General features: G+C 40.7%; 1 protein-coding gene across 1 annotated transcript in view; it reads right to left on the minus strand.

Annotated features, from left to right (window-relative positions):
- Window positions 1-15932, minus strand: part of LVRN (laeverin) — a 70237-nt gene extending 54305 nt beyond the window's left edge. Inside the window, exon 1 of the mRNA XM_026015398.2 lies at window positions 15130-15932. Coding sequence (XP_025871183.2) covers window positions 15130-15827 — 698 coding nt within the window. The 5' untranslated portion in view covers window positions 15828-15932. The remainder of the gene's footprint in view (window positions 1-15129) is intronic.
- Between the last annotated feature and the right edge of the window lie 10932 nt (window positions 15933-26864).

The raw sequence follows: 26864 nt of genomic DNA on the forward strand, positions 1-26864 counted from the left end.
CTGCCACATAAAAAATATCCCCTCACTAAGTTATTGCATCCCGAATTAATGTATGAACTCCGTATGCCTACAGCTCTTGCTAACAACTGGCCAAGGGTTAAGTAAGACCTGAAAGTTGTCCCCTCAAGTTGTTTTTACATGACACACTCAGAAATCAAAATGTTTAGTAAAAATGGATGTTACACCACTGGTCTGTGGTTCAAGGCTTGGCCTATGAATCATGTTTGTTTATTACTTGTGTAATAGGATCTTAAAACTGAAGTTTCCACCAGGCAACAAAACACAATAGATGTACAATTTCAGAGAAAGGTGCCAAACCATGTTATAAAGATTTTCGAAGTAGATGGCCTCAAGAACCTGCAGACTTTTCAGCTCCAACAAGAGATATATGAAAAGGGTCGCCTGAGTGGCTCAGTTGGTTAAGCGTCTGTCTTCAGCTCAGGTCATGATCCCAGGGTACTAGGATCCACCCCTTTCCCCCCTTTCATGTCTGGCTTCCTGATCAGCAGGGAGTCTGCTTCTCCCTTTCCCTCTCTCCCTTCCCCCTCTGCTTGTGCTCACCCTTTCTCGCTCTCTCTCTCTTTCTCTCAAATAAATAAAATCTTTTTTAAAAACGATATATGGAAGGAAGGTCAGGGAATGGAGATGAGAAGAGGGATATCTCAGAGGGGAGTGGTGTAGTTTAGCAAAGCCCCCTGATCTCAGGGGTGCTGGAAGGAGGGCAACCCCTGACCAGGGTGAGCCAGAGGGGGTGAAGATCCCTCCGAGAGCAGAAGTGTTTCCTGAGACTGAGAGACTTAGAGGCTGGTACCCAGCTTCCTGTTGAGGAAGCTGCAATTGACACTGGTGGGAGTCTAATTCCTACCAGGTAGGAATCTGAAAGGCAGGAGAGCTGATGGCTTCAGAGCAGTATCAGAGGAAGAGTGCTACAGCCTTGGGACCCACAGCAGCCCTAGGTCAGGGATGTACGAGTGTTCCTTGGATGAGCTGTGGGCCCCAAGGCACATAGTGAGCCATATGGGGACTGATTTGGGTTCCGTCCAAGAGGGCCACCTGCAGGAAGCTACAGATGGTCTACTGCATGTCTGGGGGCTGAAGAAGGAGTCACTAACGACCATTGGAACAGAGACATAGAGGAAGCAGGCTTGCAGGGTCAAGGAAATTGTAAGAGAAAGAGAAGCAGTGAGAAAATGACGTCTCAAGGGATAAATTAGGCAAGAGCTGCCCTACATGGCACCTCTCCCTGTCTCCCCCAGCCCCGCCGGACCTCGTGGGGGTATGATAACAGCTCTCAAGGTGGAAGGGGGGTGTTGACTAGAACCATGAGGTGGACAAATGGAAGCACCACTGTCCTTTCCCTTGTTGCAGGCTGCTAACCTGAAGCTCACCCGGCTTGGGGAAGTGAGCTTGCAGGAAGAACTAGGGAGATTTAACAGCAATTAAGTTCAAGGCTTTTAGCATGACACAGGACTGGATTCTCTAATTTTTGCATCAGGACAGTGTTTGTGACTTAGTGAACATAGATCATCTGTCACCTAAGAATGAGCAGTAAATTATGGGCTGCTAGAGTATTTATGCAGGAGCGGGAAAGATGATCTCAGAAACTAAATTGTAGGACAGTGGAAGAAACGCAGTTGCACTTTTACTCAACTATGAGGTGTGCTTTTTCAATAGGCTAGTACACTTGTTTTCAAAAGATATGGGATCGAAATCTTTGATGAGCAAGACCACCCCCTAGAGAAGATGGCTCAGCCACATGAACATATGGGTTTGACACCCCTATAGGATAATGAAATGGCCTCTTTTCTCTGTGACACCAATGACATCATGTACTTGGCACTTGAGGTCACTGACTTTGTTTTGATATTTCTAAATTCTTTCCTAATATTGCTCAAATTTCTCTCTTGTGTGTCATACTCTGAGGATTGTGCCAGAATTCCTAGCATAAACAGCAAATGGAAGGAAGTCCTTTGCAATTCTCTGTTCACTCTTACTACACCTGCACACAGCGATTGATTTTGAGCATACTGATCTCCCCTTATTTGTCTCAGACAAAGATCCTAATTTTTTCCAGCCATTTCACACTAGTGAGCCACCCTCATCCTTTGATTATCCTATTCTCATTTCTCTGAAGACCTCCCTTTTCTGTCTTATATTTTATAAAGGACATGGCATGATCAGAAAAGCAGGACATATTCCTAAAGGACACTGTGAACAAGAATGGGATTATACATTCTTTCATTGACTTTCAAAAGTAGAAGAAAAATGGAGAGTCCCACCATCTTCATTTATAGAGGTGAAAGCTAATGCCCTGGGAATTTATACAACTGGTTAGAAAACAGGTAAGTGACCGAGGTAGTACCAGAACCAGGGCTTCAGCTCTCCAGCCTGTGGTCCTTTCCAGCTGCCTTTCCTGGGGTCTTTTTATGTGCTTTGTGGAATATAATGTAATAAAAACCATAAGCCAACTAAGATATCATGAAGAAGACTGAGGATTAACTTTATAATTAATAACATTTCCAAATCTAGAGACGACTTCTATTTTCCACCCTGATGGAGTAACATAGGCTAGAATTAGCCTTCTGTTGGAAACAACTAAAAACCCTTATAGAATATATGGAACAGCTGTCTTCAGACATTAGATAACAGGAAGCACAGGGCTGTGATTCCCAAGAAAAGAGAAACAAATGAGGTGAATTCTACAAGCACCCTGTTTACCTGGAAGCAATTTCTCAACTGTAGCTCAGGGGGAGGGAACAGAAACTGAGTTCAGTGGTCTCAATGAGTTGAGGAGACTATGACTGATGCCCAGGGAGATCTAGATAGCTAAAATCTGCAGGGTAGAAATCCAGAAATCTGCATAGAATCCACTCCCCTCCCCAACCCTGCCACTGCTGCTGAGTCTTTGTTCAAATATTAATCTGCACTTTAGGAGGTCAAGCAAAGAAATGCTGTTGGGGAAGGAAAGAACAGCTACCACGGAAAGGAAAGCTGAACAATTCCTAGAGCTCACACAGTGCTGGGAGTTGTTCAAATTCCCCAAGCCAAAGTATAGAAATCTCCAGAAGAGGGCAGCCTGGGTGGCTCAGTGGTTTAGCGCCGCCTTCCGCCCAGGGCGTGATCCTAGAGACCGAGGATTGAGGCCTGCATCAGGCTCCCTGCATGGAGCCTGCTTCTCCCTCTGCCTGTGTCTCTACCTCTCTTTGTCTCTCTCTGTGTCTCTCATGAATAAAGAAATAAAATCTTAAAAAAAAAGAAAGAAAGAAAGAAGAAAGGAAGAAAGGAAGAAAGAAAGAAAAGAAAGAAAGAAAGAAAGAAGAAAGAAAGAAAGAAAGAAAGAAAGAAAAAGGAATCTCCAGAATAAATGGAATTTTTAACAGACACCAGGAAGGTAATGCCTGAGCAATGGGCTAATGTACCCCTAGAGTAAAGGCAACTTTTGATCCTCTCTCAAAGAACTTAAACACAAGCCATGGGAGATCAAACAAGACTCGAGAAGGTCACCAAATAGCTTATGTACCTACCCAGAGAAGACCAGCGTTCATTAAAGCAATGTAACAAAATATAGCATTCAGCAACATAAACTTTGAAATATGAGGCATTCAATAAAAAAATGAGAAATGCCCAAATATTTGGAAATCAAATAGAGAAGTTCTAAATAACCTATAAGTCAAAGAAGAAGTCAAAAAGGAAATTGTGAAGTATGTTGAACTGAACGAAAATTTTAAAAACAATATGACATTATTTGTGGCATGCCACTAATGTAGTAGTTAGTGGAAAGTTTATACCACTAAGCACTTATGTTAGAGAAGAAAAAAAATATCTTAAATCAATCACCTTGTGCCTGCCTGGAGAAAATAGAAAAAGAAAAAGAGGCACCTGGGTGGCTGTTGGTTTAGCATCTGACTCTTGATTTTGGCTTAAGTCATGATCTCAGGGTTGTGAGATCACTATACTCTGCACTCAGCAATGAAATCTGCTTGTCCATTCTTTCTCTCCCTCTCTCTCTGCCCCTCCCCATCCTGCATGTACTCTCTCTCTAAAATAAATAAATACATCTTAAAAAAAGAAAGTAGAGGGATCCCTGGGTGGCGCAGCGGTTTGGCGCCTGCCTTTGGCCCAGGGCGCGATCCTGGAGACCCGGGATCGAATCCCACATCAGGCTCCCGGTGCATGGAGCCTGCTTCTCCCTCTGTCCGTGTCTCTGCCTCTCTCTCTCTCTCTCTCTCTCTGTGACTATCATAAATAAATAAAAATTTTAAAAAAAAATCACTCTTCTTTAAAAAAAAAAAAAAAAGAAAAGAAAGTAGAAAAAGAAAAGGAAAGGAAGCCCAAAGTAAAAAGAAAGGAAATAATAAAGAATAATACATAAAACATTGAAGTGAAAAACAATAGAGAAGATCATTGAAACCAAAAATTGGTTCTACAAGAAGATTAATAATGTAGGCAAATCTCAAGGTAGACTGATCAAACTTATTGTCTATCAAAAATGGAAGATATTTTGGAGAACCTCACCCTTTTAACTTAAAAAAACCTGAAGACTCTAGAGTATATGCAACTGGCTAGATAGTAAGTGGCAGAGATGATATAAAAACCAGGGCTTAAGCTCTCAAAAGAGAGAAGATACAAATGATCAATGTCAGGAATGAGAGAGGTGATATCACTACAGTTTCTATAGATATTAAAATAATAATAAAGAAATATTTTGAAAAACACTAGTTATACTTAAATTTGACAACTTGGATTAAATGGGCAAATTCCTTGAAAGACCAAAACTACTAAAACTTGCTCATGAAGAAATAGATAACCAAAATAGCCCTTTATTCATTAAAGAAATTTAATAATAGTTAAAAAACATCCCACAAAAAAAAAAAAAACTCCAGCCCCACGTCGCTTCATTAGTGAAAGTCAACCAAGAATTTAAGGAAGAATTAATGCCAATTCCATAAATTTTTCCAAAAACTTAAAAAAATAAAAACTTCTAAATTTATCATTTGAAGCCAGTGTTACTCTGATACCAAAACAAGACAAAGAGAAAGAAAACCCATGAACGTGAATACAAAAGTTAAAAACAAAATTTTAGTATATCAAATGCAACAAACACAAAAAAGGATAATACATCAAGACCAAGTGGGATTTATCTTCCAAATACAATGTTAATTTATCATTAGAAAATCAATCAATGTAATTGATCATAGTAACAGACTAAAAAAGAAAAACCACATGATCATATCAATAGATGCAGAAAAAGCATCTGGCAAAATCTGGCATCCAATCTGATAAAAATTCTCAGAAAATTAGAAATCAGAAGGTAACTTCCTCAATCTACAAAAGGGAGGAGAAGGAGGAAAAGGAGGAGTTGGGGAGGAAGAAGAGAAAAAGGAGGAAGGAAGAGGAAGAAGAGGAAGAAGAAGAAAAACCACAGGAAAAAAATCATAATTAACAGTGCAAGACTGAAAGCTTTCACTTTAAGGAACAAACAAGGATATCCGTACTTAACCACTTTTATCCAACACTGTAATAGAGGCTGTAGACATGGATGTAAAGCAAAGAAAAGAAAGAAAAGGCACCTAAAGTAACAAAGTAAAACCGTCTTTATCTGAAACAGTATGATCACTTACGTAGAAAATTCAACAATAAGAAAATGAACAAACAACAAAAATGGGCAAAAGAGTTTTAACAGATGCTTCACTAAGATGCATGGATGGCAAGTAAGTATAGGAAATGATGCACAATATTAGTTATTAGGAAAATATGAATTAAAACTGCAATGAGAATCGTCTATTAGAATGGTTAAAATGAAAAAGCCTAGCAGCAATACCAAATGTTGCTGAGAATGAACAACTAGAATTCTCCAATAATATCGATGAAAATATCAAATCCTCAAAATATTTGGAAAACAAATTTATAGTTTCTTAGGAAATTAAACACTTACTTTCTAGATTTTCCAACCATCCCACTCCTCTAGTTGTTTACTCAAGAGAAATGAATTTATACAAAGAATTAATACACAGACTTATACATGAATATTTATAGAAGCTTTGTTTATAATAGTCCAAGGAATCTACAAAAAAATTCCTAGATCTAGTAAGTGAGATGAGCAAGTCATGGGTTACAAGATAAACATATAAAATTCAGTATTTCTAGATAGTAGCAACAAATACATGAAAATTAAAATTAAAAATACAAAACCATTTACAATTGCTCAAATAAAATTAAATGCTAATGGGTTAGATTTGGTTTGAATTGCCCAACTTGACCTTGGACCAGGAAATCCAAAGCACTCTATTGGTAGAGTATAGGACTTGTATGGTAAAAACAACAAAATGCTGATGAAACAAATCAAAGATCTAAGTAAATGTACATACATTCTATATTCACAGATTGGCAGAACATAGTGAAGAAAGGCATAAAAGGAGAAGACAAAAATAGGAACAAAGAACAATGGGAATAAATAGAAAACAATGCACATGATAAATATTAATTCAACATATCAAAACTAAGATCAGAAATGAAAGAGGATTCATCAGTATAGATTCCATGGACATTAAAAGGATAATAAGGAGTACTATGAACTAGTCTATGTTCACAAATTTGATAATCTAGATAAAATGCACTAATTGCTTAAAAGACATAATCTGTCAGAACACCCAGAAGACACAACCTAAATAAGCCTCTATTTTAAAAATGGAATCAATAGTTGATAACCTTCCAAAATGGAAAGCACAAGGCCTAGGTGGGTTCACTGGTAAATTCTACCAAACACTTAAGGAACAAAAGATACCAATTCTCTATCATCTCTTTCAGAGGATAAAAGCGGAGAAATACTCCCTGACACATTCTGTGAGGACAGCATTACCCCAAAACCAAAACCTGACAAAGACATTACAAAAACAAGAAAACTATAGACCAATATCCCTCATGAACACAGATGCAAAAATTCTCAACAAAATATTAGCACATCAAATTCAACAATGTATAAAAAGAAATGTACTCCACAAGCAAGTGGGGCTTATCTCAGATAAACAAGACTGGCTCAACATCTGAAAACTAATTAGTGTAATCCATCACATCTAAATAAGAAAAATCACATGATCTTATCAATAGATGCAGAAAAAGCATTTGCCAAAATCCAGTATTCATTAATGATAAAAATTCTCAGTAAAATAGGAATAGAGAGAAGCTTCTCCATCCTGAAAAAGATTATGAAAAATCTACAGCTAAACTTCATACTTAATGATGAGAACTGAAAACTTTCCCACTAAGGTCAGATACAAGGCAAGAAGGTTCCCTCTCACCATTCCTCTTTAACATTATGCTGGAAGTCTTTACTAATGTAGTATGTCAAGAGGAGGAAATAAAAGATGTATAGATTGGGAAGAAAGAAACAAAACACTCTTTAGTCAAGATGACATGATTGTCTATGTAGAAAATTCAAACGAATTGACCAAAAAACTCCTGGAGCTAATAAACAATTATAGTAAGTTTTATTTATACAAGACTAATATACAAAAGTCAATTGTTTTCCTACATGCCAATAATTAACAAGTGAAATTTGAAATTAAAAACACAATACCATTTATATTAGCACCCCCCAAAATGAAATACTTAAGTATAGATCTAACAAAATGTGTACAAGATATATATGAAGAAAAGTAGACAGCTTTGATGAATGAAATTTTAAAGACAACTAAATAAATGGAGATATATTCCATGTTTGTGGACAGGTAGAGTCATATTATCAAGATGTCAGTTCTTTCCAACTTGGTCTGTAAATTCAATGCAATCCCAATAAAAATCCCAGCAAGTTAAGTTTGTGGATATCAACAAACCAATTTATATGGAGAAGCAAAAGTTTATATATGGAGAGACAACTAGACCCAGAATACCCTACACAATATTGAAAGAGAAGAACAAATTTGGAAGATTGATACTACTTGCCTTCAAGACTTCCTGTAAAACTATGGTAATCAAAAGAGTGTGATATTGGTGAAGAATAGACAAATGGATCAATGGAACAGAACAGAGATTCCAGAAAGAGACCCATATAAATACAGTCAACTGAATTTTGACAGAGGAGAAAAGGCAATGCAATGGAGTAATGATAGTCTCTTCAACAAACATTGCTGGAACTACTAGACATCCACATTAAAAAAAAATTGAATCTAGACACCAACCTTATACCCTTCACAAAATTTAACTTATAATGGGTCAAATAAACTCACAATAGGTCACTTTAAAATATAAAACTCCTACAGGAAAACATAGGAGAAAACTTCAATGACCTTGAGTATGGTGATATCTTTTTAGACACTACACTAAAGGCATGATCCGTGACAGAAATAATTGATAAAGTGGACTTCTTTAAAACTGAAAACCTCTGGGACGCCTGGGTGGCTCAGTGGTTGAGCGTCTGCCTTCAGCTCAGGATGTGATCTCAGGGTCCTGGAATTGAGTTCCGCATCAGGCTCCCTGTGGGAAGCCTGCTTCTCCCTCTGCCTGTGTCTCTGCCTCTCTCTCCATGTCTCTCATGAATAAATAAATAAAATCTTTAAAAACAAAAACTAAAAACGAAAGAGACTCCTAACTCCTAACTCTGGGAAACAAAAGGTTGCAGAAGGGAAGGTGGGTGGAGGGATGGGGTAACTAGGTGACAGGTACTGAGGAGGGCACTTGATGGGATGAGCACTGGGTGTTATACTACATGTTGGCAAATCGAACTTAAATTTAAAGAAATGTAAAAAACAAACCAACAAACAAAAAACCCTAAAAACTTCTGCCCTGTAAAAAATAGTATAAAGACAATGAGAAGACAAGCCACAGACTGGGAGAAAATATTTGCAAAAGACATATCTGATATCCAAAATATACAAAGAACTTTTAAAACTCAGCAATAAGAAAACAAGCAATTCAACTGAAAGGCCAAAACCTCAACAGACAACTCACCAAAGAAATTATACAGATGGCAATTATACAGGCATTATATTTACATGTATAATATATACTATATTATATGATATATGATATATAATAAATATTATATTAACATATAATAAATATTATTATATTAACATATAATACATATTATGTATATTATACTATATATTCAATTATACAGATATTAAAAAGTGCTCCACATCATATGTCATCAGGGAAATGCAAATTAAAACAACAGTAAGGAAACAACAACAACAACAACAATAAGATACCACCGAACACCTATTAGAATGGCCAAAGTCCAGAACACTGACAACACCAAATGCTAGTGAGGATGTGGAGCAACAGGCACTCTCATACATTATTGGTGGGAATACAAAATAGTATAGTCACTTTGAAAGACAGTTTCGTGGTTTCTTATAAAACTAAGCATATTCTTACCATATGACTAAGCAATTAGGCTCTTTGGTATTTATCTAAGAAGTAAAAGTTTATGTCTACACAAGTTTATGTCTACCCAGAATCTGCACAAAGAATTTAGAGGACCTTTTTTCATAATTGCCAAAACTTGGAAGCAACTAAGATGTTGTTCAGTAGGTAAATAAATAAGTAAACTAGGGTACACCCAGACAAAGAAATATTACTTAGTGCTGAAAAGAAATGATCAAGACATGAGAAGACATGAAGGAATCTTAAATGCATATTACCAAGTTAAAGAAGCCAGATCTGAAAAGGCTATGTACCTATAGTAGGATTCCAAATATAAGATATTCTAGAAAAGGCAAAACTATAGAGACAAGAAGATCAATGACTGGGGCAGGGATGAATAGGCAAATAACAGGATTTTTAGGTCAGTTAAAATACTCTGTATGATAGTAGAATGATAGATGTATCTCATTATACATTTGTCCAAACACATAGAATGTACAACACCAAGAGCGAGCCCTAAGGTAAACTATGGGCTTTGAGGAATCATGATGTGTCAATATAGGTTCATCTTTGGTTAAAAACATGTACCAAGGTGCTGGGTGGCTCAGTGGTTGAGCATCTGCCTTTGGCTCAGGGTGTGATCCTGGTGTCTTGAGATCGAGTCCTGCATCAGGCTCCCCAGAGGGAGCCTGCTCCTCACTCTGCCTGTGTCTCTGCCTGTCTCTGTGTGTCTCATGAATAGATAAATAAAATCTATTTTAAAAAATGTATCATTCTGGTGAGCAATGTCCATAATGGGTAATGCCATACATGTGCAGGAGCAGGGGCTATTTGGAAAATCTCTGTACCACCCTCTAATTTGGTTTTAAACATAAAACTACTCTAAAATAGTCTTTTTAAGTATTCCAAGACATGATACCAAAAGCATGGCCTATTTAAAAAATTGAAATTGGGGTGCCTGGGTGGCTAAGTCGGTTAAGCATCTGCCTTCAGCTCAGGTCAGAATCCCAGAGTCCTGGGTTTGAGTCCCACATTGACCTCCTTGCTCAGCAGGGAGTCTGCTTCTCCCTCTCCCTCTGCCCCTTCCTCTGCTTGTGCTCTCTTTCTCTCAAATAAATAAATAAAAGATTTTAAAAATGTGGTAAATTGGAAAAAAATAAAATTAAATAAATAATCGATAAATTGGACTTTATTAAAATTCAAAACTTTTGCTCCCTGAAGGACCTTATTAAAAGCATGAAAAAACAAGCTACAAACTAGGAGAACCTATTTGTAAACCATATGTCTCAACAAACTCCAATCTGGAATATATCATGAACTCTCAGGACTCAATTGCAAAAAAGAACAATTCAATTGGAAAATGGGCAAAAAACATGAGAAGACATTTCAACAAGGGTGATATACAGATGCCAAATAAGCATAAGAAGATGCTGAACATCATTAGCCACTAGAAAAATGCAAATTAAGTGAGGGCCAGTGGCGCGATGGATAACATGTCTGACTATGGATCAGAAAAATGCAAAGGAAGATCACAATGAGATATCACTATATGCTCATCATGACAGCTAAAATAGAAAACAGTGGTAAAAGCAAATGGTGCCTGAGATGCAGAGAAACTATCATTGATACAGTGTTGGTCGGAATGTAAAATAGTACAGATGCTTTGGGAAACAAGTTAGCATTTTTTTTTTTTAAGTTAACAGTTTCTTAAAAACAGAACATGAAACAACTGTATGACCCACCACTTACTCTCCTGGGCATTTATTCCAGAAAAATGAAAACTCATGTTCAACCAAACACTCATACACAATTGCTCACAGAAGCTTTATTTGTAAATGACAAAAACTAGAAACAACAAAATGTCCCCATTTATCAGTGACTTCCCACTCCCCTAGTTCCTAACAACCAATACTGTACTTTCTATTTCTGAATCTGACTACTCTGGGTGGTAGTTAAATACAGTCTCCTCAGAGTTCATCTATGTTGTAGCATGTGTCAGAATCTTCTTTTTTTTTTTTTTTTTAAGATAGGCTCAATGCCCAGCAGGGAGCCCAATCTAGGGCTCAAACTCAAAACCCTGAGATCAAGACCTGAGTGGAGATTAAGAGCCGGCCACTTAACCGACTGAGCCACCGAGATGCCCCAGAACACATCCTTCCTTTTTAAGGCTGAATAATATTCCCTTGTATGTATAAACCACACTTTGTTTATTCATTCATCCATCAGTGAGCATGCATTGCTTCCACCTTGTGACTATTATGACTAATGTTTACCATGAACACGAGTGGACTGATCTGCAATTTTTGAGGGTGTGCCCCCAAGACTTTGATAAATTCCTCCCGTGATTCTTATATACATTAAAAGTTTGTGAACCACTACTCTAATTCAGGATTTCCCCAAGTATAGAAGGAGAGGGATTTGAGGCAGCTCTTGGACACCCTATTACATAGATCTGACTCACATATGAGATAGTCTTTTTTCAAATTTTATTAATCATTCTGGTAAAGTCAAGAGCAAATCTTGGTTTGGTGTTATTTATCTTCAACATCTAATTCTGATTACTCTTTTTAACAAAGAGACAGTAGCCCTAGATTCAGAGCCTTCGGATCCTTCAGCCGACCATCGTTAACAGGGGAACTTAGTAACATCGTTTTTCCATTGTATTGGACCGTACAGCATCATGACTCTAAGCTCCAAATGGTTTCCCATTTATGATGTAGAGTCGCTTTTTAACAAACCTACTTAATATTTTTGTTTAAATTGAGTGATATTTTTTAGCAAAAAATATAGCCAGAGGCATGTGAATATGGCAAAACCTTCCAGGTTGATGTGCCAGAGAATGAAGTCTGTGAAACACTGTTTTGAGGAACATTAACATTTGGATTTTGCCCTCAATTTTCTACACATGGAATGAGAGAAGCAGACACTGACACACAGCAGCACAATCTAAAGCATCCAGTAAATGTCTCCTATATGGCAGAAGGGCAGAAGTGTGATGGCACCAGCCAAGTGGAGAAAGGCAGAGAACAGACAGGAAGCATCCCCAGCAACCTCTGAAGCTAGAAAACTGTAACCTTAAGCCTTAAAAGTGTGAGATAGGGATGCTTTTTGTATTTTCTAGAATGAGTTTCTTCTTCTTCTTCTTCTTCTTCTTCTTCTTCTTCTTATTCTTATTCTTATTCTTATTCTTATTCTTCTTTCTTTTTGCCTTAGTGTTGAGTAAAATTATTTAAAAACTTCAGCCTGGGGATCCCTGGGTGGCGCAGCGGTTTGGCGCCTGCCTTTGGCCCAGGGCACGATCCTGGAGACCCGGGATCGAATCCCACGTCGGGCTCCCGGTGCGTGGAGCTTGCTTCTCCCTCTGCCTGTGTCTCTGCCTCTCTCTCTCTCTCTCTCTCTCTCTCTGTGTGTGTGTGTGACTATCATAAATAAACTTAAAAAAAAAAAAAAAACTTCAGCCTGTCCAGACCATGATAAGTGGTCACCAAAGAAGAGAGGTAAACCTGTTCCAACTGCTGGCCGCTGGCATCAGAGACATGGCAAGAAAAATGTGAAATCTGTAGGCAGCTTCTCCCCAGGTGCGAATCTCCTCCTGAGGCTCACATCTTCCAGGAACGTGGCAGGTGCGGTGTTTCAATAGCAAGAGGCTGCTCCTGACAATTACACACCAAGCTAATGAGATAGCGACCACTGCACAGCTTGTGCATTAATTTCTCATCAGTTCTCACAACACTCTAAAGGTTGACACTTGTGTCTATTCCTTGAATGAAGGAATCAACTCAGAGACATGCAGGGCCTGACTCAAGTCACACAGCTCAAACTCAGGCCTGGTTGGGCTTTCAAAATCAGCTTCACCACACTTCTCATTTTGTCCACATTCTTGGTGACCTTGGCGTCAGGCTCAATGGGAGGTTTCTTTCTCTTGTGGTTTCCCAAGCAGAGACCCAGAAGAGCACTTTCAAAGCAACAGCTCCTGCAAAGACGTCCTAAGTCTGGAACACTACATTGGCCTCTGAACATCTGTGGGACTTCATTAGGATTTCTGCTTGTTTGAATTTTAATGTTCTCAAAATATGGTTTCTAGTTACCACTGGAGTTGGCAACACAACAGAAAAATGGAAAGGGAATTTCATTTCCCATATTTGCTAGGGCAGTTTATCCAGGCCACGGCCTCATTAAGAGGGAAGAGATGGGTTAGCAGTTGAAGATGTACTGACCCACAGCAGAAACTACCGTCCCATGTGCATTCAGCGTCCTTTTTTTTCCCTCCTGAAAAATCTTGCACTTAAACCACACGCACAGTAATTGCAAAACGTTCCCAGTGCCCTCCAGTCCGGTAACACATCACCTTGATGAGAAAAATTTCAAAACTATATTTTCAAGCATTGATGCATTTTTGAAAGGAAAAAAAAAACGAGCATATAGTCCTTAAACAAAAGTTACAGATTACACATCCACTAAGGCAGCTTATTAAACTTATTTTAAAAGCCTTGAAGTTTTGAAAATAATGCCAGAGATGATTTTGTGTGTGTGTGTGGGGGGGTAATTTAGTAGGTTTCTTTGCATTTGAGAACATTGTCTCTAATAATAGAAGGCAAAGTACACCCAATTGTGTAAACCGCAAATGCTCCACCAGTGTATGCAAAAAAGAGCGCCAGTTTGAAGAAAGACCTTTTTGGTATCTTTCACATAAAGTATTTCCCTGGCGCTCGCCTGAGGTGGGTCAGTAACATGGTCACAGAGCGTGGAAAAAGGCAGTTCCTGAGCTGGAAACACTCCGTGTGGAAAACATTATCCCAAATGAGTGTAAAGAGAACACATGTACACTACGTAAGCTTGCAAACTCAGAGGGGGAGGTTTCTTTTCACCGCTATTTATTATGATTATGATTATATTTATATTTAGTTTTTTTTTAATTTTTACTTTTTTCCCAGCGAAAGAAATCCCAAAAGAGCCGGCTGGTGATACTAGGCAGGGCAGTTGCTTAGTATCAGAGGGGAGGGGTCGGGAAAGCTGCGGGTCACCCCAAAACCAGACTCGGTCCCCAGGCAAGGGATGGGAGGGGCTGAGTTAAAGGGGATCCTTAAGTGTTGGAGAACTTCAGCAAGGAGAAATATATATATATGAGAACAGCACCGACGTGAGTCTATTTGTTGCAAGAACAGCTGCTCCGGAGCGCCAGAGTCGAGGAAAGAGACGGAGCAGCGAGCTGAGCGCTGGGGCACGCTCCGGAGGGAACTGCGGGGGCGCAAGGGTGCGACAGCCCGGGGCTTCTTTCCAACTCTAACACCCAGAAATCCCCCTCGGATCTTGTTAAAACGCAGGTTCTGATCCTTTGGTCCAGGTGGGGAATTTGCATTTCCAAGGAATCCCCAGATGTACCGCTCCTGCCGGTCCGCGGACCAAACTTTGAGTAGCAAGGGATTGCGCCCGCTGGCGAAGCAATCTTGGGTTAGGGCAAAGGTGGGGCGGGGCAGGGGGGCTTTCTGGGGACGGCGGCGAACTTCTAGGGTAGCAACAAACTGGAGGATGGGCAGGGACAGCGCTAAAAAGTGGCCAGAGGACGGACCGCGGACGGTCTGTCGCCTTTATCACAAGCAGGGCTTCTGAAGGGAAGGGAGGAAGGAGGCGCTCGCCTTTGCGCCTACAGGAAGGCGTCGCGGGTGACGGGGGCTTTGGGGGAAGGGCAGGAGACGCGCACCTGGACGCAGGTAGGCGGCTGGACTCTCAGCCAGAGCGGGGACCCGGCCGGCCTGCCCTTACCTGCGCTCGCCCTGGTCCGTGTAGACGTTGAAGAAGAGTCCCTCCCTGAGGTCCTGGTACACCAGGCTGGAGAAGCTGAGCTGCAGCTCATAGCGGCTCCCGGGCTGCAGGGTCCCGCCGAGCTCCAGCACCATGTACTGCATGTCGGAGGCGAACCACACGTCGTCCACCGGCACGCGGCCCACCGTGCGGTCTTCCGCGCCGGAGGGGAGAGGACCCCGCACCTCCGCCCTCTCACAGTCCAGGAAGAGGCTGTGCAGCAGCAGCCGCGCGGTGGCCACCGTGCAGCGCACCGTGATGTTCACGCGGCCGGTGAAGGTCAACGTCGAAGCCCAGGACTCGTTTGGCCGCAGCCGGGGCCACAGCTCCAGCTCGTAGTGCAGCGGCACGAGCCAGGGCGGCAGGCGCAGCTGGTCCCAGGGCCCCGGGGGTCGCCAGGTGCCCGAGGCGGCCGTCCCCGCGGGCTCACGACTGGGGCGGGTCTGCCCGGTGGGCAGAGGCTGCCCCGGCGAGCGGGTCGGGGAGGGCGCGGCGTCCGGGCGCCCGCGGTGGCGGAGCTCCGACGGCGGGACGCGCGCGCAGCGGCCGTACAGGGCGGCGAGCACCAGCAGCGCCAGCAGGAGCGCGGCCGCCAGCCCCGCCAGCAGCAGGGCCACCGCGCGGCTCACGTAGAAGCCGGAGCTGGAAGGGGGCCCCATGGCTGGGCCCCGGGCGCGCGCGAGCCCAGAGCCGCCGGCAGACAGCGGCAAGCCTCGACCGGGGTGCGAGTGATGGGACCCCCGCTCTTCCTCTGTGCCGTCCCTCCTCCCTGTCTCCTCCTCGCCTCGAGGAGCTCGGGAGGCAGGAGCGGGCGGTCGGGACCGCGGCTTCCCCCTCCCAGCTAATCAGATCCAGGTCCCTGCCTACCCATCCCCGCCCCGCCGGAGCCTGGGGAAGAGGCGGATCCCGCGCACCGCAGCGCGCGCCCCTTTGGGTCCAAAGGGAAAGCCCTCGCAGAGGAGGCTTCCAAGTGGGAACGGGAAGGGGGCGGTCGGGCCAGACTCGAACCTGGACACCTCCGACGGGGATGTTTGGGTTCGTGAGACTTGCTGGATGCGCCCTGGCGCGGTTTCAAGTGTCGTCGGGAAAGAGACAAGTGCAGAGCGCGCTCCGCTCCTGGAACGCAGGTCTGCGGCCAGCACACCTGCTGGCCACTGGCCGGGGCTGCGAGTGCTAGGGGAGGCGTGAGGGGCTTGACCGCCTGGACGGTTGGAGACGCCCTCTGAAATGACCCTGTGAGGGACGGCCACGATTCAGAACTAACTCCCCGAGCCAAATCGTTGGCCCTAAATTCGCCTCCTGAATGAGCCGGGGACTCTCGCAGCCCAGGCAGCGAGTGCAAAGTGGAAACAAGGTCAGGAGCCTCCGAGCCTTCCCCACGCTTGGGAAGCTCCTGGAGGAGCGGCCGGCGGGAAGGCAGGGAGAGCTCCCCTGAGGCTCCGGGGGCCTAGGGGACGTCCCCGGGAAGGGGGACGATCGGCTTTCAAAACCCGCTCCTTTCGTGCAACAGTCGTGCGCTAGCCTTGGCGCGCAGAAGCTGCCAGGCCGGGACTCGTTTCCCAGGTGGTGCCCTCGTCGGTGAGGTCTTTGGCATTTAGGGCATCTGTTACCTAGCGGGTGCTCCAGGGAGAGCTGCCAGGCCTGTGAGCCGAGCTGCGACTCCGCACGCACGCACTCGCCCACGCTGCGAGCGCCGTTGCAAGTACTTAGCAGGCGCTGGGCAGCAGGAGAGCGTACTTCAAGATGCGGTTGCTGGCCCAAGACTCCTTTGAGCGCATCCCATCTTTAGATTTTCAGAACGAAGAGAACTGTTCCCGTCTGGGCCAGAAAACGGCCTTCGCTTTCCTCCGGAACTGTAGATCCCATCCAATGAGGAAAGGCCTCCACCTGCGTTCAGAGAGGGGGTAAACCAAGGTGATTCATTCTCCTGGGAAGTGTGACCTTCCCTGCACCTCCAACTAAAATGAATCACATTAAGAATAAACCTCCGGAACAGGACAGGAAGGAGGAAGGAGACTTGACACCAAGCTCAGGCGTATGGTTATGCTGTAATCTATGGGCCGGTCCTGATTACAGGCTTGATTTTTCTTCAGGAATGGAACGGTCATGTTTAAAAATAATTATGGCCACCAGCATCACTCCCAGAAGATCCTGGGTAGAGCTGAGGGAGAAAAAACTCCTTCTGTTTCTCCTACTGCAAGTCAGGCTGCCAGAACTGTGAGCTGGGGGGCGGGGGGGGGGGGGTGTTCTGGGTTTAGGTTATCGTGAGATGGGGGTTATCACAGATGCAAAGCTAATTAATTCTTGTCCTTACTGCCCACTAGTCAATTGCTTGAAGGATTCCAGACTCCCCAGGAAAGGTTAAAGAAAGAAAAGGAGTCAGTAACAGAGTCACTTCAAATTCACATTAGAGGGATGCCTGGGTGGCTCAGTGGTTGAGTGTCTGCCTTTGGCCCAGGGTGTGATCCTGGAGTCCTGGGATTGAGTCCCACATCAGGCTCCCTGCATGGAGCTGCTTCTCCCTCTGCCTATGTCTCTGCCTCTCTCTCTCTCTCTCTCTCTCTCTCTGTGTGACTATCATAAATAAATAAAAATTTAAAAAAATACTTTATATAAGAAACTCTACTGAAAAGTGTGTAAGCAGACACAAGTGCTTAATTCCAGTTATTTATATCATTAGACAAATAGCAATTGACTACCACACAAAAAGATTCAAAGTAATAAAATAACACCAAATGATTCAGTGATTTAAATATCTTATTTAAAGGGAAAATATTTCTGATAAAGCACTAATGTAACTCAACAGTTGCTAAATAATACACTAGCTGAGTCAGGCATATGTTAATTAAAAAAGAACTGGAAAATACTATCATATGAAATTTTTGACATTTCATTGAAAGATGAGTTCTGGGAACTAGATCAGTTGCTAGGAAAACATTCACTAATTTTTTTTTTTAATTTCTTAATGAGATACTCAGAAAACCCACTTATGATTCAGACTAGCTAAAGCAGTGATTCTCAGCTGGAGGTGCTTTTGGTGACTCGCCTCCCCTGAACATTTGCCAATGTATGAAGTCTTTTGGTTGTCACAGTTTTGTGTGTGAGGGGGGATGCTACTGGCATCTAGTGAATAAAGGCTAGAGATACTGCTGAACTTCCTACACAGGTCAGCCCCCTACAACAAAGAAATATTTTGCCCAGAATGTCATCATTGCTGCAGATCGGAAATCCTGAACCAAAACAATAATCCAAGGCTTTTATATGATACTCAAGTGGAACTTTGCCTTTGTATTTTTGTACCTACTTACTTTTTTTGTTCATGCTTATGTTTTGCCATGTCTATTATTCTTCCATCTTTATATCTTGGTACTTACCATGAACCTCAGTAATACTTTATTATTCCTCTTGGGTCATATGACTTAATTTTTCTTTTCCTTTTCTCTTCATTTACTTTGGAAATTTAATTTTTTTGAATGGGTGATATAAGGCTCAATAATTAAGACAGTATGGAATTTAACTTGAGATACCTGGTTTCCACTGCCTTCATAGTTAATAATTTTTAATAGCTTATTTTGGTATCCTTTCTGTGTTTCCTGATGTAAATCGAGCAAATACAATTATATACTCTTGTATTTCTCCCCCTTTCTTATGTAAAAAAATAGTGTACTAAAATGAACTTCTGGTGGTAGCTCGGTGACTCAGTCTGTTAAGTGTCTGCCTGTGGCTCAGGTCATGATCCCAGGGTCATGGGGCTTAGCGGGAAGTCTCTTCTCCCTCTCTCTCTGCCCCTACCCTCACCCATGCTCTGTCTGTCTCTCTCTCAAATAAATAAAATCTTTTTTTTAAAAAAAGCACTTCAGCACCTTGTATTTTCATTTAACAGTATTTTCTGTGTATCTTTCCATATCAGTCCACAAATATCTTTCACATTCTTTTCTATAGCTACATTGTATGGATATACCATTGCAAAATTTTTCTTAGTTTGGTTATTTTAAAGGATTCACCAGATTCCACAGAGTATCTTCACATAGGCTTTTATTTAAAGGCAAAGAATATGGTGTAGCATGAGAAAGAGAATATAGGCAAGAATTGGGAGATCAGAGAGACATCCCCTGTGCCAGCTCCCTAAGGGCCCTTATTTGTATAAATATGGGTCATGCTGTGTCACCAGCTCAAACCAACAACGCCTGTGAGAGGAATCTTATTTATAGAGAACTCAATGGAGAAGCTCTTAGAGAACCCCTTTAAATAATCAAGCCAGGTTTGTCAGACCCATAAACCTAGTTTCAAGCTATTAGTCAAGAAATCAACCCTAGGAGTCTCCAGTGAGAATTTCAGACCTGAGTCAGCACATCATAAATTGATCAAGAGTCAAAATAAATATCCAGAACTAAGGCAGAGTAAGGAGCATTGAAAATTCTCTCCTCCACGAAAGCAATGTGAACCCTGAAAAATTTGCCAGAATTAGCCATTTCAAACTCCAGAAAATAACCAAAATCTTGGAGCGATCCAAGGGAGTGTTTGTTCAAATAAAATAAACAACCAAATCTCAGTTAAAAAAAAAAAAAAAACAACCTGAGCTGTATAACATTTTAACTTGCTTTATTTTCATTTCCTTTGTCTCAGCTTTGCAGAAGCCTTGAAAATCAACAGCCTGCTATTATGGTGCAAATCAGTAGCCTGGCAGCCACTGGAAGCAACACAAAGTCTCTTAAAAGCCTCATTCTCAGAGAATTGTCATTATTTGAACTACTCAGTGATTCCCTGGAAGACTCTCGTGTCAGGACCATCTTTATTTGACTTAACTTCACAGTTCAGCCTGTGTGGACAGCCTTTCATAAGGGGCACTGGTTGAAAATAACGTAGACGATTGTTTAATATTACAACTGCTTGAGGTGGGCAAACAATTGAGGCAAACACTAAGTTCATCAAAAAGTTTAAAAGGAAAAGCTCAGGAGTTAGATAACCTAGAAGGAGCCTTGAAAAGCTCCAGTCTATTCTTGAAAATCTAAAAGGCCATATGCATTCTATGGGCTATGCACAAGACTAAAGGCTGTACTACGTGGAAGAAACCCAAGAAAGCCCTAAAGCATATCTAGCTTATCTTGAGGCACTGCTCAAGCTGGCATCAAGCCTAGACCAAGTTGTCAACTGCCTGTTTGAGTGTTGAAGGGATATCTCAACACCCACACAGAGCCCCTTGGCAAAAACTGGGAGATTCAGATGTTCAGGGGAATGTATGTCTCACCATTAGGTGGCCACTAAGTTAACTGAGCAAAGACAAAAGTGGCCACCAAAAAAAGAATACAGACTTTACTGAATTAGTTCAGAAAAATCTCTAAGCAAACAAATGACAACAATCAGCAACAACAAACCCCAAAGGGGCAAGAGATCTTAGACTTGTCACATTATTTAAAATATCATGTTTCCAACAACAACAGCAACAAAAATTATGAGACATGCAAAGAAAAAAAAAACATATACCCATACACAGAGAAAAATCATCAGTAGAAAATGTCCCTGAGAACTTTCAAACATTGGCTTACTAGACAGAGACCTTAAATCAGCTATTTTAAATATATTAAGTGAACCAAAGGAAACCATGTCTAAAGAGCTAAGGGAAGGTATGGGAATAATATCTCATCAAATACAAAATATTAATAAAAAGATTAAGTTCTAAAAAATAATCACATAGAAATTCTGAAGTTGAAAGTATATTAACTGAAATTTAAAAATCAATAAAGGGACTTGACACCAGTTTTTATCAAGAAGGAGAAATAATTAATGAAATTGAAGGTAGGCTAAATAAGATTATTCAGTCTACTCAGAATGAAGAAAAATGAACAGGGCTTAAGAGTACTGTTGGACACCATCAAGCAGACCAATATACAGATTGTAGAAATTCCAGAAGAAGAGGAGCAAGAGAAGAGGGCGGAGAGATTACTTGAAGAAATAATGGCCAAAAATTCTCCCAAGTTTTTGCAAGATACAAATCTACAAATCTAACAAGCTCAACAAATTGCAAGTACGATAAACTGAAAGAAATCCATACCAAGACACATTATAATCATACTGTCAATAGTCAGCCAGATTAAGAAAACAGAGAATAGAAAAATAGTACAGAAAATCAATGGAAGCAAATTCAGTCCTTGGAGATCAACAAAATTGACAAATCATTAGTCACACTGACAAAGAAAAAAAGAAAGAAGGTGCAAATAAAATCAGAAATGAAAGTGGGGACATTATTATCAGCTTTACAGAATTGAAAAGGAATGTAACAAAAAATGTAAGCAATTATATTCCAACAAATTAGTTAACCCAGAGAAATGGACAAATTTTCTGAAACACACAAATTACTTAAACTGACTCAAGAAGAGATAGAAAATCTCAACAGACTGTAACAAGAGATTGAATATATATTTAAAAGCTCCCCACAAAGCAAAAGTCCTGGATGACACAGCTTCACCAGAGTTCTAGGAATATTTAAAGAAGAATTAAAATTAATCTTACTTAATTCTTCAAAAAATTTGAAGAGGAATAAACACTTTATAATAGCATTACTCTGATTAAGAAGCCAGATAAAGACATAATAAGAAAAGAAAAAAAACAATATCTTTATAAAAAAGATATGCAAAATCCTCAAGAAAATATAAGCAAATAAAATCCAACAGAGTATTAAAAGGATTATTCATCACAACCAGGTGGAATTTATCCCAAGAATGGAAGGGTGGGTGGTGTCTGTGGGCATAGTTGGTTAAGTGATAACTCTTGGCTTCAGCTCAGGTCATGATCTCATTAATGGAACAAGAGGGAAAAAAATGACATGATCATCTCAATTGATACAATTTATACAGAAAAAGGCACTTGACAGAATGCAACCTTTTATTTATAAAAACTTTTATTGATAAAACCTCTCAGAACACTAGGAATAGAAGGAAAGTTACAATATGATAAAGAATAGTTATGTATTCAACCATGAAAGACTCACTGCTTTCCCCCCTGAGATCAGGATGTTTGCTTTTACTGCTGCTATTTAACATTGTACTGCAAGTTCTAGCCAGAGCTATTATACAAGAAAAAGAAATAAAAATAACCTAAATTGGAAAAAAAATAAATAAAATTATCTCTATTTGCAGAAGACATGATCCTATATGTAAAAAATCCCAAAGAATTCACATGAAAGGTACTAGAGCTAAAAAATGAACTCAGCAAAGTTGTAGGATACAAGATCAACACAGAAAAATCACTTGTGTTTCTATATGCCAGCAATGAACAATCTGAAAAGGAAATTAGTAAAGCAGTCCCATTTTCAATAGCATCTAGAAGAATTAATACTTAGCAATAAATCTAACCAAAGAAGTGAAAGACTTGTATGATGAAAACTATGAAACATTGCTGAAAGGAATTAAAGAAAAGCTAAATAAATGGGAAGACATTCTATGTTCATGATTAGGAAGACTTAACATGGTTAAGATGTCAATGTCACTCAAAGTGACATAAGATTCGACACAATCCCTGTCAAAAATACCAACAGCCTATTTCACAGAAATAGAAAAGCCACTTTTAAAATTCATATGAATTTGTGAATGGCCCCAAATAGTCAACATAACCTTGAGAAAGTTGACGGGCACACACTTCTTGACTTCAAAACTTACTACAATGCTAAATTAAAACAGTGTGATACCTGCAGAGGAATAAATATATAGACCAATTAATGAAATAGAAAGCCCATATATAGTCACTTGATTTTTGACAAGAGTGCCAAGACTATTCAATGAGGAAAGGACAGTCTTTTCAACAAATGGTGCTTGGAAAACTGGATACCCATGTACAAAAGGATGACATCAGAACCTTACTTTACACCATATACAAACATAAACTCTAAGTGGATTGTAAAAGCTAAAAACATAAAACTTGTAGAAGAAAACACTGGAGAAAGTATTTATGACTGGGATTTCATGATTACTTCACAGATGTGACATCAAAAACACAGATGACGGGGATCCCTGGGTGGCTCAGTGGTTTAGTGCCTGCCTTTGGCCCAGGGCATGATCCTGGAGTCGGGCTCCCGGCATGGAGCCTGCTTCTCCTTCCTTCTGTGTCTTTGCCTCTCTCTCTCTCTCTCTCTCTCTATGTCTATCATAAAAAAATAAATAAATCTTAAACACACACACACACACAGATGACCAAAGAAACATAAGTTGGACATTATCAAAATTAAGTACTTTTCTGCATCAAAGAAGAATACTATCAAGAAAGCAAAAGACAACTTATGTAATGAGAATATTTTCCTTTCTGCCCCTGGACGCCGCCGAGTAAGCATCGTTAAAGTCTCCCCTCCCACCACCATCATGTCTAAGTCAGAGTCTCCCAAAGAGCCTGAGCAGCTGCGGAAGCTCTTCATCGGAGGTTTGAGCTTTGAAACAACTGATGAGAGTCTGAGGAGCCATTTTGAGCAATGGGGAATGCTTATGGACTGTGTGGTAATGAAAGATCCAAATACCAAGCTCTCCAGAGGCTTTGGGTTTGTCACGTCTGCCTCCGTGGAGGAGGTGGATGCAGCCATGAACGCAAGGCCACACAAGGTGGATGGAAGAGTTGTGGAACCTAAGAGAGCTGTCTCAAGAGAAGATTCTCAAAGACCTGGTGCCCACTTAACTGTGAGAAAGATTTTTGTTGGTGGCATTAAAAAAGACCCTGAAGAACATCATCTAAGAGATTATTTTGAACAGTATGAGAAAATTGAAGTGATTGAGATCATGACTGATTGAGGCAGTGGCAAAAAGAGAGGTTTTGCTTTTGTGACATTTGATGACCATGACTCTGTAGACAAGATTGTCATTCAAAAATACCATACTGGGGCAGCCCCGGTGGCACAGCGGCAGCCCGGGGTGTGATCCTGGAGTCCCACGTCGGGCTCCCTGCATGGAACCTGCTTCTCCCTCTGCCTGTGTCTCTGCCTCTCTCTCGCTCTCTCTGAATGAATAAATAAATAAATCATTAAAACAAAACAAAACAAAACAAATACCATCCTGTGAACGGCCACAACTGTGAAGTAAGGAAAGCCCTATCGAAGCAAGAGATGGCTAGTGCTTCATCCAGCCAAAGAGGCGGAAGTGGTTCTGGAAACTTTGGTGGTGGTCGTGGAGGTGGTTTTGGTGGAATGTCAACTTTGGTCACGGAGGGAACTTCAGTGGTCGAGGTGGCTTCGGTGGCAGTCGAGGTGGTGGTGGATACGGTGGCAGTGGGGATGGCTGTAATGGATTTGGTAATGATGGAAGCAACTCTGGAGGTGGCGGAAGCTATAATGATTTTGGCTATTACAACAATCAATCCTCAAATTTTGGACCCATGAAAGGAGGAAATTTTGGAGGCAGAAGCTCTGGCCCCTATGGTGGTGGAGGCCAATACTTTGCCAAACCATGAAACCAAGGTGGCTATGGTGGTTCCAGCAGCAGCAGCAGCTATGGCAGTGGCAGAAGGTTTTAATTACTGCCAGGAAACAAAGCTGAGCAGAAGAGGAGAGCCAGAGAAGTGACGGGGAAGCTACAGGTTATAACAGATTTGTGAGCTCAGCCACGCACAGTGGTGGCAAGGGCTTAGCTGCTACACAGAAGACATGTTTTAGATAATACTCATGTGAATGGGCAAAAAACTCAAGGACTGTATTTGTGACTAATTGTATAACAGGTTATTTTAGTTTCTATTCTGTGGAAAGTGGAAAGCACTCCAGCAAAGGGTTTTTTTTTTTTTCCCAACAAAGGGTTTTAATGTAGATTTTTTTTTTTTTGCACCCATGCTATTGATTGCTAAATGTAATAGTCTGATCATGACACTGAATATATGTGTATTTTTTTAAAAAAAAGAATATTTGTAAGTTATATATCTGATAAGATATCAATATCCCTCATATATATTACACATTAATAATTATATTATTTTGATAATTTGTTATGAAAATATAATTATTTATAATAATCAATATTAATAAATCATGTTTCTATATAATAATATTAACATGTAAGATAGTAATAATACATTATAATTATTAATAATTATTGTAATATTGATATGATATAAGATTAATATGCATTTATGTTATTTTATTTATGAAAAGAGCTCCTACAACAAAAAACAAATAACCCAATTCAAAACTGGGGAAATGACTTGAATAGACATTTCTCCAAAGAAGACAGAGAAATGGTCAAATAAGCACAAAAAAGATGCCTAATATCATTACTCATTAGAGAATGCAAATTAAAACCACAATGAGATCCCATTTCATACTTACTAGGATGGCTATAATTTTTTAAACAAGTGTTGGCAAGAATGTGGAAAAAACAGAACCTTCACCAGCATTGTTGGTGGAAATGATGCAGCTTCTGTGGAAAACAGGTGGTTTCTCAAAAGATTAAACATAGGGATCCCTGGGTGGCGCAGCAGTTTGGTGCCTGCCTTTGACCCAGGGTGTGATCCTGGAGACCCGGGATCGAATCCCATGTCGGGATCCCAGTGCATGGAGCCTGCTTCTCCCTCTGCCTGTGTCTCTGCCTCTCTCTCTCTCTCTGTGACTATCATAAATAAATAAAAATTAAAAAAAAAAGATTAAACATAGAACTTAGCACGTAACCAAGTGAATCCCACTCCTTTGTATATATCCATAATGAAACAGGGAATCAAAATGACATTTGTATACCAATGTTCACAACATTTCTCATAACAGCTTAAAGGTAGAAACAAGCCAAAAGTCTATCAACAGATGACTATATAAACAAATGTAGTATATTTGTAAAATGGAATATTATTCAGCCACAAAAAGGATTGAAATTTTGGCATATGCTACAACATGGATGAAATTTGAAAACATGCTTAGTGAAATCAGCTGACCTAGAAAGGTAAGGACTGTGTGACAGTATGAGCTTCTATGAAGTACCTAGAAGAGGCCAACACACAGGGACAGAGAGGGACAGAGGTAGGTTAGAGATTACCAGGGACTGGGGTGAGGGGGAAAGGGAGAATTATTAATTAATGGGTAAAAAAGGTTTTGTTAGAAATGCTGAAAAAGCTTTAGGCATAGATAGTGGTATGGTTACACAACAGTGCCAATGTATTTAACATCATTGACTTAAATACTTAGAAATGGTTAAAATGATAGAGTATTTACATGTATATATCTCACCATAATAAAAAAAATACACCGTAAGCCTCAGCATAATAGTAACATTTTCTTATTAGTAGTGATCAAGATCTATCACTTATTAAAATCCAGGAATATGCAGGCATACCTGGGTGGCTCAGTCAATTAAGTGTCCAAGTCTTGAATTCAGCTCAGAGAGTGATCTCAGCGACCTGGAATGGAGCCCCACCACAGGCTCTGTGCTCTGTGAGGAATCAGCTTGTGATTCTCTCCCTCTCCTTCTGCTCTCTCTCTCTCTCTCTCTCAAATAAATAATAAATTTTCAAAAAAAAATCCAGGAACATACAGACAATATTAGGTTAAAAGTTATCGGCACTCTCTGGGCATTTTAGTTCAATTTGGAAATTTAACAGTTGATCTGCTAGGGAAAAAAATATGATCTTTTTGAAAAAAAATATTGTGTTGGAATAAAAGACTAGAAGAAATAAGAAAAAAAGAAAAAATTATTCCCAGTACCGCCCTCCCCATCCTGAAACCTTGCTACAATTCCCTCTTGATA

This window comes from Vulpes vulpes, chromosome 12 (assembly GCF_048418805.1).
Source record: "Vulpes vulpes isolate BD-2025 chromosome 12, VulVul3, whole genome shotgun sequence".
NCBI classification, from domain to species: Eukaryota; Metazoa; Chordata; class Mammalia; order Carnivora; family Canidae; genus Vulpes; species Vulpes vulpes.